General features: G+C 53.1%; 1 protein-coding gene across 2 annotated transcripts; it reads right to left on the bottom strand.

Moving 5' to 3' along the window:
• Positions 1–1,348: 1,348 nt before the first annotated feature.
• On the bottom strand, positions 1,349–13,903 carry ZBP1 (Z-DNA binding protein 1). Of its 2 annotated transcripts, none has more exons than XM_065919702.1 (8): positions 13,701–13,903; positions 11,202–11,411; positions 10,392–10,457; positions 9,817–9,990; positions 8,499–8,657; positions 7,159–7,362; positions 6,007–6,219; positions 1,349–4,706 (listed from the first exon to the last, which is right to left on the bottom strand). In XM_065919702.1, exons 1-8 carry the CDS (start codon positions 13,732–13,734, stop codon positions 4,555–4,557), a joined length of 1,212 nt encoding a protein of 403 aa, XP_065775774.1. In that variant the 5' UTR covers positions 13,735–13,903; the 3' UTR covers positions 1,349–4,554. The 2 variants fall into 2 exon arrangements, with proteins under 2 accessions (XP_065775774.1, XP_065775773.1); XM_065919701.1 differs by having other exon boundaries at positions 1,350–4,706; positions 8,499–8,660.
• Between the last annotated feature and the right edge of the window lie 1,152 nt (positions 13,904–15,055).

Raw genomic sequence — 15,055 nt, 5'->3', positions numbered from 1 at the left:
TCCTCCACAGTCGGCTCTCAGGCTGAGGGCCACCTGGGACCTGGGACCTGGGACCCTGAACCTGGCTGGGACGTGGCTTCGGGTTCCTCTCTCTCTAGATGCTCTTCTGCCACCAGCCAGAAGGTGGTGCTGGGTGAGGGGTTTCTGGGGTCCTAACAGCTGTGGTCTGTTGGCATCCTGGGTTTGTCCAACTGGAGCCAGGCAGAGATATCTCAGCCCCCAAGGGGCTCCTTGGGATCACAGAGGAGCTTTAAAGAACACACCCCAGCCCAGGCCTCTCTCCGAGAAACTGTCATCAGTCGATTTGGGGTGGATTGGAACTCAGCATTTGTTAGATGCTCTGAGAGCTGAGAATCACTGTGCATGATACCCTTTCATCCTCGCAGGGTGTGGAGGTGATAAAGGACCTTGAGGGCAGATTGTCGTGAATGGGCAGAGTAATCACAAGGGTTCTTAGCAGAGGTGGAAAGAGGAGGGAGGGCAGCGAATGGAAGACATGACGCTGCTCAATTTGGGGATAGAGGGAGGGGCTGTGAGACAGGAGAGCAGGTGCCCCTGGAAGCTGGGAGAGGCAAGAGAACGGGTCTCTGCCAAATCTCCGGAGGAACCGGCACTGCTCACACCATGACTTTCACCCAGTCTGCCTCCAGGACCTGATGCTGAGTTTGTGTTGTTTTAAACCCCTCACATGCGGCAGTTTGTTACAACAGCAAAGGGAACCTGCTCCCCCTGCCCTGAGACAAACAAGTGTCCAGGTGGGTAGCCACCCCTGCGCTGACCACGACACATACTGCCATTTCCTTTCAAAACTAAAACTAGAGCTACCTTTTGACCCCATGATCCCACTCCTGGGCACATATCCGGAGAAAAACAAGATCAGAAAGTATACATGCATCCTAACGTTCATTGCAACACTGTTTACAGTAGCCAAGACCTAGGTGCAGCGCAAATGTCCACTGACACGGGAATGGATGCAGATGTGGTACCTATGCACGATGGAATATTACTTAGCCATTTATGCAATGGGATATTACTCAGCAAAATAATGCCACTTGCAGTAACATGGATGGACCTAGAGTTTCTCATACTGAGTGAAATAAGAAAGAGAAAAAGACAAATATGTAACATGGCTTACACTTGCGATCTAAAAGAAGGGAACAAATGAACTTATCCACAGAACAGAAATAGAGTTACAACTGTAGAAAACAAGCTAATGGTTACCAGGGAGTAAGGAGGGTGGGGAAGAAATGAATTGGGAGGCTGAGATTTACATATACACGTCACTATACATAAAATAGATAACTAAAAAGGACCTACTGTATAGCACAGGGAACTCTGCTCAATATATTTTAATGGCCTATATTGGAAAATAATCTAAAAAAGAGCGGATATGTGTTTTTACAGCAGAAACTAACACAACATCGTAAATCAACTCTAAAAACATTTTTTTAAAAAGAAGAAAAACAGAATTGTGTTTGTGAGCAGGTCATGGTGATTTTGGAAAATCACTTTTAACTCAAGTAGGAAATTCTTCCTTCCCCATCCCAACCCCCACCCTATCCCACTCCAGAGGCTTCAAGTTCTGTGTGCACACAAATCATTGCAGAAGCTGGGGCAATGGATGAGCTAGTGAGAGCAAAAGGCTGGGGGATAGATGGACTTAATCATTCTTTGCATTAATGGTAGCTAGTTAATTTCGTTCCTGAAGAGACCAGCTTTGACCTTCACCTCCAGCTCCAATTAACTGCCAACAATGCTTCGTCAGCGTGTTTACGACAAATTAATCACACAGAGAGGTGAAATCTTGCAGGAAAATTGAGTGCTCTGACTTGGGCTGCAGGTGGGAGCTGAGGTTGAGCTCTGAGATAATTTTGATCACCCGCCGATACAGGCCTGGTTAACCACAGATGTCGGGCAAACTTTGAGGCAAGCACTTAGTTTTTAGCTCACTGCAGAGGGAAGACAATGCCAGAGAAGCAAGGCGCCAAACCTGATTTCATGCCCGTGACATCCTGGTGGCATGTTTGCAAACTGGTTATCCCAGGCAAGAATGATTTGGGGGCCCCAGATCACCAGACAAAACCCTGCCTTCCTTGTCATGAAGCCAACTTCCTTGTTCTCTCTGAATGTTTGTGCAGGTGGAGCAGTGCTTGTCCAGAGCTCAGCATCAAGTCCAGATTCCTCCCCAGCCGATCTTCCAGTTGTGTTTTCTTTGCATTGGGTTTTTCAGCAACACCCACACTGCTGTGCTGCTCTAAGTTGTCTTGTTCTGAGCATCGTGTCTTTGCTCAGGCTGAGCCCTTGCCTAGAACATCATTCCCTTCCCAACCCCCTCCTTCTGCCGGGTGCTGAAGAATGAGTTCCAGAGCTATCTCCTTCAAAGCCTCCTGGCCCTGCAGATGGTGTCTGGGACCCTGTTCTGCACCCCTTTATTCTACGTGATCATTCCTGCTCAGGACTCACTTTCCAGGCCTGGGCTGCCTCTCCTGCTGACTGTGAACTGCTTCCTGAGAGCAGGGGCTTGGTCTTCCTGTCTCTGCAGCCCAAGGGTGTGGTACTCAGGAGGTGGTCAGGGTGTGGGAGGCGGGGGCCTGTCTAGCATCTATTGGAGGTTCAAGAGCAAAAAGACAGGGCCTCTGTGCCTAGTGAGTTCACCAGTTGGTGCTGGGAAAGATGCAGCTGGCTTCTGAGGTTCTCATCTGTCTTGTTCAGTCGCTCAGTCGTCTGACTCTTTGCAACCCCATGGACTGCAGCACATCAGGTCCTTCACTCTCTCCCGGAGTTTACCCAAATTCATGCCCATTGAGTCGATGATCTGGAAATTTATCTTTTTCTGGTAACATTAGGGAATGACTCATCCCTAGCCTTCAAGGTCAAGGTGGGAAGGTTCTAGAAAGGTGAGTTGGTAAAACCATCAGGGGGCCACAATGGGCCTTGAGGAAGTCAAGTCTTACATGAAGAGCAGAGTGGGTGGTTCTGATGTTCGGTGGACCCAGGAAGGCGCCCCCTGGCAGGCTGCTCCTGACCACCAGAGGCCCTGTCTGTTGAGTCCTGTCCCCAAGGCCACAGAAGCGGAGCCCAGAACCAAGGTCACCTCCGAAGTTGACTGAGTCCCTTTGTAATTTTGCGGAAAGTCCCCGATCATCATTAACAAGTTTCCTGACTCCCAGCTAGGCAAAGATGCCCACTGCAGTAAATACCCTCTAGTATCCCAAGCAATCACCTGGTGAAAACCATCCAACAGGAATTTTGTTTGTCTTGAGGCTATAAAAATTGGCTATTAACCCACAAAAACTGTCAGCTCTCCCTGGCCTGTCGGGAGTTGTCGGCCCGCTGCACTTGCAGCGGCCACTTTATCTCTGCTCTTCGTTCTCAATAGGGCTCAGCTGTTAAAGAATCCGCCAGCAATGCAGGAGACCCTGGTTCAATTCCTGGGTCGGGAAGACCCTCTGGAGAGAGGATAGGCTACCCACTGCAATATTCTTTGGCTTCCATTGTGGCTTAGCTGGTAAAGAATCTGCCTGCAATGTGGGAGACCTGAATTCGATCCCTGGGTTGGGAAGATACCCCGGAGAAGGGAACGGCTGCCCTTCTCAGCAGCCAAAGGAGGCCCCACGGGGTGGGAAGCCAGCACCGTCCAGGCGAGTCCATTTTTTCCCTACTGCTGCCACACGACTTTATCTGTGAAACCCCAGGCACAGCCCAGACACACACAGAGTACACGGGAAAAGCGCTGTGTGTCACAGGGCGCCTCCTGCCCAGCCCTGCCCATCCCCCACCTCCGGTCCTCAGGCATGATCGGACCCTGTCCCTGCCCTCCCCGGCTGGACATCCAGCTTTGTCCTGCCCAGATGCCCCCTCCAGCACGGCTCGCAGACATCTCAGCAGCCAGAGGGGGCCCCGTGAGGTGCGGAGCCAGCACTGCCAGGCCAAGTCCAGCTTCCAGACCCTAGTGTCTGCCCCCTGGCTTCTATTCCTGCCCACACGCTGTGGGTGCCAGTCGTGCCCTCTGCCCCCCACCTCGTGGCCCCAAGCAGAGCAGTCTCTGCTCATCAGGCTGAGGGGTCACACAGCGGGGATGGATGGTAGGGGCAGGGGTGGCTGGAGGAACTGGGCCTGGTGACAGGAAGCAGAGCAGCCTTCGAGCCAGCAGCCCCAGCCAGGGCGGGACAAACCCGGCCACAGCACAGGGAAGGGATGGCGCTCAGACAGCAGCCGCCCAGGCCTGTGGGGACTGGACGGCCCACTGTGATCGCAGTGCCCACTTTATTTCTGCTCTCTGTTCTTAATAGACAGTGCTTTCTGCAGTACTCTGTGTCTGGAAATTCTACTCCAAGCTGCACTTGGACTGCGCGATGCCGCCTTCACCCCACGTCGGGTCCAGCCCAAATGCTGACCCACACTGGTCATGTGTCCGGAGGCGAGAAGGTAAAAAGTGACATTTATGGCAGCAGAGAGCTCACCCGCCCCCAGGCTCTTTCTGTGTGAGTCTGCCTGCAGGCTGTTTGCTCTGAGTCCCACCCCCCGGGGACACCGGCTCTGTGGTTCCATCACTCAGCAGATGTCTTCTGCGTTTTTGGAGTCATGCCTCTCAAGGGTCATAGCTGCCAGCTCTTCTGAGATGAGAGTCTCAGCACTGACGGGGTCGGCCTGACTGCCAACAGGAGGGACCTCGCTTCTGGATGGTGCGTCTTGGTGGGGAGGCTCTGGGGAAGAGAGGGGACCCCAGAAACATGTCAGCCACCTCCCCATGAACATGTAAACTACCGAGGTGACTTGGTCCATGGGTGCTGAAGCCGCTGCCTGGGGTGCAGGCTTCACAGGTGGATGACCTCATGTCCCCATCTGTGAAGCCCCATCCTTTCTCCCCCAGACCAGTGCTCCCACTTCCTCCGCCCCTTTTGATTCCAGATTATCTTTGGTCAGACTTTTAAATTGTGCCCCACTTCATGTTGCCCCCTGCTCCAGCCCCCCAGGCCTTCCCAGCTCACTTCCAGATATGACCCAGACCTTTTTCCTGGGATTCCCAGCAGGGAGAGACCCAGCCTTGCCCTTTGGATCACATCCCTCTGCTCCCTGGACTCATGTGTGTGGTTCTGGGCCTTGTTCCCATCTCAGGGCCTTTGCACTTGCTGTTCCCTTTACCTGCAGCGCTCTTCCCACATCTGTGCTTGTCCGGTTCCTCCCTTCCTGCAGGGCTGGGCGTAGATGCCACCTCATCCTGAGGTCCTCTGTTGGCCTGGCTAAGGCACGTCTACTAGGTCACACCACTGCCTACCTGCCGCCTCCCCTTTTATAGTTCTTTTTAGTGCTGGTCTCAAAAGGCTAGTTTCTAGTCACTACTGGACTCTGATCACATGAATGGGGTGTATTTGTCTCTTTGTGCTCTTAGCTGTATCTCCAGGGATGGGAGGGTTTGAGTGCAGGAGTGGGGCCAAAGTGGGAGAATGAATGAATGAACAACTTCTTCCTAACAATTGAAGACGTGGGAGAAGCATAAGGTGGCTACAGCATTATTAGTGGGGAAGAATTAGTGAGCTGGGTTTCTAAGAATAGAGGAGGGATCGTGTTCCAGAAGGTTCCAAGGCAGCCCAGCCTCATGGTATGTGGCTTGGGTGGTCACACAGGCCCTGCAGATGGACCTGTGTTCAGCTTACTGCTCTCCTGTCTTTGTCTTGAAATTCTTCCTAAGTTTTGAACAAGGAGCCTTGCTTTTTCTTGTCGCACTGGGCCCCACAAACATGTCACTGGTCTGGTCCAGGTGTCGCAGCAGTTAACGGGGTGTATCCAATCCTCCCCACAGCCCGGGGATCATGGGCTCCTCTAACCCTCAACTTATAAATGGGGAAGCAGAGGTTCCCAGCTGAGTATAGGTTAGGTGGACTCTACTTCTGCCATGACTCTCCTGCTTCCCAGACTCCAGGAAACGGGAGATTCATGACTGTTGAGTGAATGAGAGAGAGAGCACGGGGCCCCGCCCTGCCCCCCACCCTGCCCCAGGCTCACCTACGTCCCCTCGGGGCTCCCTAGGCTTTTTGACTCCCTTGACATCAGCTGCCCCTGGGTGGACCATCATCCTGTTGCTGTTGCCGACGGTGGTGTCCTCGAGGAAGCAGGAGCGAATGTGGACTCTCTGGGACGTGACCCCTTCGGACTGAGGTCCTGGTTCAGGGATTTGAATTTCGATGGAAGCTTCTGGACTGGTACCCAGGACAGAGGCTGCAGGTCGGTCATAGAAAGGGATTTGGGGAGGGGTGCTGATAGAGCTGCCGTGCTCTATCATTGGCAGACACGTGGCCTCACGTGGTACCTCTGCATGTTCCTTTCACGTGCCTGGGCTGCCAGCTGTCTCGGCCCCTGGGTCTGCCAGCTTGAGTTCCCCTCCTCCTGCTGCCCATCCCCGCTGACCTGGTCCTCTGTGCCTCCCCGGGGACTCAAGCACTGCCCCCGCGGACCCCTGCTCCCTGTCTCTCTGCTGCCTGCCTTCTGGCAGCTCTGGAACACCATCTCCATCTTCAGTTAGAACCTTCACGTGGCCCCGGTCCAGTCCCCAGCTCCTGCCATCTCGCTCCTGCCTCTGCTGCCAAACTTCAGAAGAGAGCTGTTCACACTCTGTCTCACCTCCTTCCACTGCCCTCGCTCCTTCTGTCCCCAAAGGTCATCGCAGACCCCTTGCCGCCAGACCCCGTGACCCTCCCTTGATCTCACAGCCTCTTCTCTACTGGACACTTGTACCCTGGCATCCCCAGGGCTCCTCCTCTCCCAGGCCTCTCTGCTGCATCTCCCCCAGCCTGTCGCTGGATGCCCAGTGCCAGGGAGGACATCACCTCAGCCCTCTGGTCAACAGCACCTAGGTGGCTCCTTAGATGCCTTTCCAGTCCAGCCATCTCCTTTGTCTCTGCTTCATCTGACCCAGGAAATGATCCCTGCCCATTGTAGAGATGAGGACATCGAGGTTTCCTAGGTGGATAGTAGGAATGAAACCCTCGTACTAACTCTGCCAGACCCCCTTGCTCTACTCTGTGGACAGCCTCCTGGTGGGATGGAAAGAATTTCCCATCATGCCTCTCTCCTCATAAGGACTGGCTCAAGTCCCATGTATTGAGGAGGCCAGATGGAGTGGGGTGGGGGCAGGATGGCAGCCCACTGTCACATTACCTTGGGGACTGTCACAGTCGCCGCGGGCAGAGCCCTTGGCTGGGTTGCTGTGAAGTCTCATCTCATTGCCATGTCCCATTTGAACTCGCCTGAGCACAGACTTCTCCATCCGGATGTCCTGGGGCCCCCAGGATCCAGCCAGGGAATCCAGAGTTGAGGGATCAGCAGGAGCCATTGGAGAGAGGCAGCAGGGAGCCGTGGAGCCTGGTAGAGGACATGGAAACATGACCCTTAACCCCACCCTCTGATACTGCTCTTCCCGCCCCCTCCTCACCACGCACACAGATAAATCCTAGCCAGACAGAGGAGACAGGACTCTGAATTCTTTCTGGACACCAGCAGACTGGGAGTGACTACTTTAGGCTCTGGACTGAAGAGCAGGAGGATCGGCAGAACAATCAGCGTGGGTTTCCAGGGTTTTATAACTGGGATGCCTGGGGTGTCAATGGGGCATTGCAGACCCAAACACTGAGCATGCTGTCTGTTTCCCAGCCATTCTCACCCCTCTGGGCCCATTGGGGAAAAGTATTCTTGCGGATTAACTTGGTGTTGACCCAGAGCCCTCCAAGACTCTGACATTGTTTTATTTTCTCAGCATTTCTTTTCATGGTAACCTTTGTGGTTTTCAAGGTAATGCTGTAAAGTTTACTTTAAAATAAATTTGAGTAGAATAAAAGGTAAACCATTTAGCAACACTGAGTAAACAGTCAGCCAGGGACTCGGCCAAAATTATGGAGGTGGAGCTCAGAGGACTGAAGGTGGGGAAAGGTTGATTTAGATTCTAGAACAAAGTTCCTCATTTCATAGTTAGGGAAACTGTGACACAGAGCGGGGTAGGGCTCTCTCGAGGTCACAGGGAGTGTCCCAAATTTGGGGTCAATGCTTTCACTCATGTTCCATAGCTGGACTGAGAGGTGGCCCTGTCCCCTCTCCCCACAGTGCCTGGCATGGAGGAGGCACTCATTTGCTTCCTGTTATTTCATCAAAGCTAGGATGCACCCAGTAAGAGGGATCCCAGTTTATGAAATGTTAACATGAGGGAAGAAATAGTGTCTTGGAACAAACACAATGTTACAATGACACCTTGTGACATCTTAGTGAGAGAGAATGAATGAAGTTGTTTCTTGTAGAAAATGTGGCAAAAGATGGCAGGGTAAAAGGAATGCAGGAGGGGTTTGATCCAGGCACAAGGAGAGACAGCTTCATTTTTGGGAAAGCCAGAAAGGACCTTGGAAATCTGATAGCTGCCCTTTCTCCCTGGAGAAATGTCCCCCCCGCCCCCACTCCTTACCCCACCCAGATGGACAGGGCCCCTCTCCTAGGCATCTCAGAGGACTCACCGTTTTCCCCAGAGCCCATTTGTCTCACTAGGAGATTCCCGTGTCCAATCTGGATATCTTCACAGTGCTGGATGGAAATGTGGCTGTTTGGTCCCTTCTGACAGATCATGTTGACTGGATTTTGCTGGTAAATAACTGGGGTGGACTGATTTCTAGAACCTTCTGCAAAATAATATTCCACTCAATCCCTTTGTGCCTCTCAAGGGGTTGGAAGTTCCAAATACTAGTCCACAGCACCAGAATCTCCTGGGGTGGGGGGGGGGCTGGTTAAAACACGAATTCCTGGGGGCCCACCCTGGGGTTCTGAGTCAGTAGGCCCAGGTGGGCCCCAGGAGCCGGAGTGTTTACCAAACGCTGCAGGTAAACTTGTACTTTGCCCTGCAGGCCACCCTACTTGTGTGTCCTCTGCCACCGAGGGAGGGCGGCAGGCGCCTCGCTGCTTGCACCCTCTGCCCCCTCCCACTGCGAGGAAACCACAGCCCTAACCTCTGCTTTCCTTTAGGGACCTTCCCTCTCTCGCTTTAGGGAGCTGTCCACGGGCTGCTTCTAACCATGGGTAAAGCTTTGTTTGGTTCACAAGGCATTTTAAAGAATTTGGAGTAGTGACCACTGTTTAACGTCCAGCATTTAAGATGCTGAGGCCCTCCTTTGGTGCCATAAGCAGGGGTATCAGCTCCACATGGGCTCCACATAAAGGGCCACATTCCCAACTTCGTGGGCCCTTGGCTCTTGTGTCTTTGTGAGCCCCCAACTCCATAAAAACTATTTAAAATGGCATTTTATGACTGTTGGGATAAAGACAAATATAATCTCAGCTGAAATCATTATTAGCTATTCATACTTATTATGATATCCATTTTTTCCTTCCAATTTAAAGAGAAATTGGAGCATTTGGTGACTCCCTAAAAGTACTGGAGGCTCTAGGCCTTGGGCCTGCTGTTTATAATGCCTGAGTCAGTTCTGGGACTCCATCTGTGGGTATGTGAGCCCAGCCTAGCTGACTCCTTCAGCAACTTTACAACTCCAAGTTGGGCAAAGTGCTTACAGAAAACTGTTAGCAAACTCAGATTGAGACCTGTGTCCCAGGGCTGATACAGTCAGGGATGGACCCCACCTCCAGGAAGCCCTCCCTGGTTACTCCCACCAGCATTCCCCTCCCTCCTGGAATCCCCTGTCAGAGACAGGTCAGCAAGACTCCAGCTTCTGACAAGGTGGGGCAGCCAGAGTACTTAGTAGGAACTCAGCAAGGACCAGGGCTTGAGTGTTACAATTTCTCTTCACAACTCTGCCCTCTGCCCTGTTCAGAGTAAGGGCCTACCTGATCGATAAATTGTCCAAGAGTTCGATTTCTGGTCAAAGTCCAGGAGGTGCTTGTCCCTCATCGCATACAAGTCTGGGTTGACTTCCTTTGCTGTCTTCATCCCCAGGGCCTTGGCGATCATCAGGGCTTTATGGGGCCCGTGGGTTTCCAAAAACTGGTAGATCTCTTCCTCTGGGAGGTGAGAGGCCAGTGGTTAAACAGGACCCTGGAGGGCTGGATCTGCTCCTCTGCTTACCAGCCCCTGTGCCCATCTTCCTCATCTGTGAAATGGACACAATAATAATACTGCACCACAGAGGTTGTTCTGGGAGTTGGGAATTCTCATCAGGGGCTCCGAACAGTGCCTGCCCATGCTAGGTGCACAACAAATGCTAACCATTAATCAGACAAATGATTTCTCAGTCCCTTAGCCTCTTTCCCCAAGAGACAAAGCCTTGCCTCTGAACACTGTGTGTAGTGTGGGGACCTTTCAGTGGGTGGGGTGGTTGTCCCTGGACACGTGTAGCTTCCTGAGTGACCGTGAGAGTCTGGGGACAGAGGGAACCGGCGCTGAATGAAACCAGGATGCTTACGCTTTTCACTGAGCTCAGGGCCAGGCTTCTTCGGGGTTGCAACTGCGTCTTGCTGGGACCTCTCCACTGGAGAAAGAAAGACAGTCAGGGGGTGAAGGGACAGGAGAGGGGACGTGGATTCTACCAAAGGTGGGCTGCTTTGTAGAGGCCCCAGCACACGGATCTCCAAATTCGGATTCTAGAGTTAAAGGAACTTAGCTTCAAATCCTGCCCCACCCGATTCTAGGCTTCCCTGGTGGCTCAGACTGTAAATTTGGGAGACCTGGATTCAGTCCCTAGGTTGGGAAGATCCCCTCGAGAAGGGAACATCTACCCACTCCAGTAATTTTGCCTGGAGAATTCCATGGACAGGGCAGCCTGGTAGGCTACAGTCCATGGTGTCGCAGAGTTGGACACGACTGAGTGACTAACACTTTCAGCCCCCCTCCCCCAACCCTGGTCCTGCAATGGCTTTTTGTAAGTACTTGACACATGTCAGCTATTTAGGTCCATGGGCTGCAGAACCAGAGAAGTGGATCTCGTGTGATGCTAAGGCTGTTCGATTATGATTGTATCATTGGTACTGTCATAATCATCATCAAAGTTTTGCTGAGCATCTACTATGTGCTGGCATGGGCTTAGCCCTTTGCATCAAACCCTCTCACCTCCACTGATCAGAGAAAGAAATCAGGATACAGTGAGAAGACGGCATGTACCCTCAAGGGCAGAGCCTGCACTTGAACCCAGGTCCAAACCTGGGCTTGGCCGCTGCCAGGACCGCTCATGCTGGGTCCCGCACCCCCACCTCCCCGACCCGGGGTGACAGGTTACCCCGCTCTGCGGGAACCACTTCTTTGGTCCCGCGGTCGCCCAAGCACCACGTCGCGGGGCCTGCGAGCGTGACTCCTTTAGACTCCTCTTTCATCTTGTGGAGAACCTGGTTGAGCTTCTTCTTGGGCACTTGGCATTTCTTTAACAGCTGGGCGGTCTTCACAGGGGTGCCAGCATCCCTCAGCACCTCCAGAATCTTCTGCTCAAGGTCTGGGAGAGGGAGACAGGGGCAGAGAGGCAGAACTGAGGTACCCACGACCCAGCCTGGGCCAGCGGGCTCCCCCAGAGAGGGGTCCAGGGCAGAGGGAGGAAGAGAGGTCAAAGCAGACATCCATCAGTGTCTCTGTTCAGGGAGGGGCGCATGGGCTGCTCAGAAATGACCCGGGCCGGACAGCCTGGTGGCCAGAGGAGCTGCCAGGCCTTCCGAGTGTCCCCCGCCTGTGTGAGCACTGGAGGACAGGTGGGAACAGTCAGCTCTCAGGTGTCCTCAGAGCAGAGGAGGCGGCAGGATGCAGGAGGGTAAGGGCAGAGCAGAGGAGTGGGGGGAGTGAGGCCCGTCCCTGGTGTTCTCCATCCCCCATCCACCCCTCCCTGTGGAATCTCTCCTGGGGCTCACCATCCACAGGGGCAATGTCACTGTTCATCCCCGCCAGAAACCCAGCAGGCCTTCAGAAACGGAGGTCTCACCCTGATGCCCAAACACGCAGTCCTGGTGGTACCGCTACAGACTCTCTCAACTCCTTCTCCTTTTCTCTGTCTCCACTCCCCACTCCTTGTCAGCATCCCCTTGATGATAGCAGTTCCACCAGTTCCAGGTTCCTTCCAGTCCACCTTCCCCTTCGCCAGCGGAACGGGTTCTGCTAGCCTCACTTTTACCCACCCTCAACTGCCATTCAGGTGTCAACCTGCTTGAATTCCTTTCAGCCGCGCTCACCCCCGGGCCTTTGCACATGCCGTTCCCTTTGTCAGGTGGACTCGTCCCCTGTTCCACCTGTCCAGTGTCAGTTCTCACTCAGACTCCAATGCTGGAAGGCTGTCCTGAGTGTCCTGAGCAGGTGGGCAGCTGGTCCTGTGTGGGTCCCCTGCAGAGTGTCCCCAGGGATTCCCTGCTGTGATTGACAGGTTCACTGTAGTGGTTCTGTGTCTAGTCATGGGCCAGGCACACAGTAGGGTCTCAGGAAATATTAACAGCATTTGAATGGAGGAGGGACTGGATTAAAGAATGAGTGTCCGCTACTGGGTAGGTGTCTGCTCAGATGACCTGGGCAGGGGATGGGCACTCCTCCAAGGCCTCTGTTTCCACCTCCCCTCTGCCAGAGTTAATCGTCCTAAGCAGGATGTCTCGAGGCTCAAGGAGGAACTTTCCAAGTGGCCCCTACTCCTCCCAGGCAGGCTCCCATAAACCCAAGCCAGCTGCCCTGCGGGGAGTGAGAGAACTGGTGGATGCAGAGCCAGCAGTGCATGGAGCTGGGAGGGATAGTGTCTGCCCCCAGGACCCCCGTGGGAATGCAAAGCAGGGCCTTTCTTGGGAAGACCAGGTTACCCTTCCAGGGCAGCAGCCTAACCCTTTGACTTCTGGGTTCTTCCTGGATTCCGAGTGGGCAGCACTAGGGAATGACCTGTTTACCAGCTCTGCGCTGGGCACTGTGGCCTGCTCTTGTGGGTGGAATGATTGCATCACTCTGGGGGCAGGTGATATGCATTATAATCCCTGGGGTCACCCAACCCTTCACTCACTAAACACTATCCCTGAAACTGTCATATCCATTCAACCCACTGATGCTTTGCCTACCCTTGAAAAGTTTTTTGATTCCCAAAAAACCTGCTCCTGGGTGAGCCTCTCCCTCTTCCTTCTCCTGCAATCCCCTGACCCCAAAGAGGAAATGGGGTCCGTGCAGTGAAGGCTGGGCTGGCCTCACCCCCTGAGTCTTCTGGCTGGTGAACCAGAAATTGCAAAATGGGATGAGGTGTAAATGATACGTCAGGTAAAAGGAAAACCCGCTGGGGAACAAGTTAAATTCAGTTACCCAGTGCTCCTGACGTGTCTGCTGGGAAAGTACAACAAGAACCTGGGAACCAACCAGCCTGGGACCCTGGGCCTCCCCCAGTTAACCACACCACCCGCCCCCCCACACAGCGTATTTTCCTAGGTTTGAGCCAAAGCTCTGCCACCTACCAGCTGTGTGACTTCCCTGGGTCTCCATTTCCCCATCTTTGAAATGGTGATATTCATGACTACTTCAGATCGCGGTGAGGTTCAGATAGTTACAGATCACAGAACAAAGACAGACAAAAAATGCTTCAGCCCCCAGCCCACACGCTTTCAGTGGGGACCCTAGAAAACAGCTCTGTTCAGTATCAGTTAAGTTTCTTTCTTGTTACGGTGGTGCCTTCAGATATTAGCCTATCGCAGTTGTCATCTGAACCAAGAAAAGGAACTAGAAGAAAAGCTAAGTCCCACCCAGGCACTCCCATGGGTCCTTAGAAGGAAAAAAGTACCTGTGTCTCCCAGGTTGGCAGGGAGCTCAGTCATGCTGACAGCAGCTGCAGGAAGCCTGGGAGACTTGGAGTCAGCAGCAGGCTCTGACCCTGGGGCCTGCAGAAGGTGGGTCCGGTCAAGGCTGGGTGTACTCTTGTGGGCCAGGCTGGTGCTTCTAGCAGCTGTGAAGACACTCCAGCTTCATCCGGACAACTGTCAGCTGTCAGCTGTTCACACTCCGGAAATGGGGCCCTAGGCAGTCTCTGGAGAAAACGAAAATGAAACTTCCTTGTGTGGTTTTTGAGAGAAACAAAATCGAAAGCTGAATTGAGCAAGACACAAGCCTTCCACTAAATACTGGTAGGGAGCTGCTGAGATGGAGGAGACCAGAGCTCCTTCTGGGGCTGGGGGGTTTCCCACTGCTGTCTACCTTGACTCCCCCAGCCACAGGCCAAGATATCCGGGTGGGTGGGTGGCTCTGTGCCTGTGATCATCAAAACCACGTATGTGTGTGCATATCAAACCGATGACAGTGTTGATGTATGGCAGAGACCACGACATTGAAAAGCAATTATCCTCCAATTAAAAAAAAAAGGAGGACTCTCTTTAATGAGTACCTACTATGTGCTTTCCAATCTCATATGCCCCTGACTCATCTACAGGTTAGGGTTTAGTTAGGGTCTCTTTTCTCAGGAAACTGGGGCTTGGATCAATGAGGCCACTTGTCCAAGGTCACAGAGATTCTCAGGTTCTAACTCAGCCCCACCATTTACTGACTGTGGGATCTTGGGCAGGTTATTGTACCTATTTATGTCTTAGTTTTCTCATCTATGAGATGGGCTAATAAAAGGAGTGACCTCAAGAGGTGGTGGCGAGGACTTAAAGGGTTAATTCAGGCACCTCTACAGCTATGAACACAGTTGGGCACCCACTGACCTGGTTCTGGGAAAAGGACCCATCGCTTCTGAAAATTCTTACAGGGGCCATTGACCTCCCCAAACAGTTCAGAGACACTGCTCAGTCCAGGTGACAGAAGGGGAAACTGAGGCCAACAGAGGTGAAGGGCTTTGTGTGAGGCAGCCCAGAGGGTCAAGGGCTCAGGGTCTCAGCTGAGGTCAAGGAGTGGGTGCCAGTCCCGGGCTCCCAGGGGGACACTATCCCCAGCATTTCTACAAAGGGAGGCACTTGGGAACAAGTACAACCATGGAAGGGCCCCGAAGGCTTATCTCAAATTTGTCTTTGTGTTCCCGAGTCCAAGTTCTACTGGCTCACTGCACAACAGTGATGCCAATGAATCAGAGACGAGGTGTTGAGGCAAGAAATACAACTTTATTTGGAGAGCCAGCTGACCGAGAAGATGACATACTATTGTCTT

This window comes from Muntiacus reevesi, chromosome 2 (genome assembly GCF_963930625.1).
Source record: "Muntiacus reevesi chromosome 2, mMunRee1.1, whole genome shotgun sequence".
NCBI classification, from domain to species: Eukaryota; Metazoa; Chordata; class Mammalia; order Artiodactyla; family Cervidae; genus Muntiacus; species Muntiacus reevesi.
The sequence above is the reverse complement of the archived record's forward strand: the minus strand, read 5'-3'. Positions and strand labels throughout refer to the sequence as shown.

Coding starts and splice junctions, on each gene's coding strand:
- ZBP1 (XM_065919701.1), bottom strand. CDS start 13,734: ATGACTGAGCTCCCTGCCAACCTGGGAGACACAG. Junction 7,363..8,498: donor AATGGGCTCTGGGGAAAACG/GTGAGTCCTCTG, acceptor GTCCTCTACCAG/GCTCCACGGCTCCCTGCTGC. Junction 4,707..6,006: donor GGAGCCCCGAGGGGACGTAG/GTGAGCCTGGGG, acceptor TCTCTTCCCCAG/AGCCTCCCCACCAAGACGCA.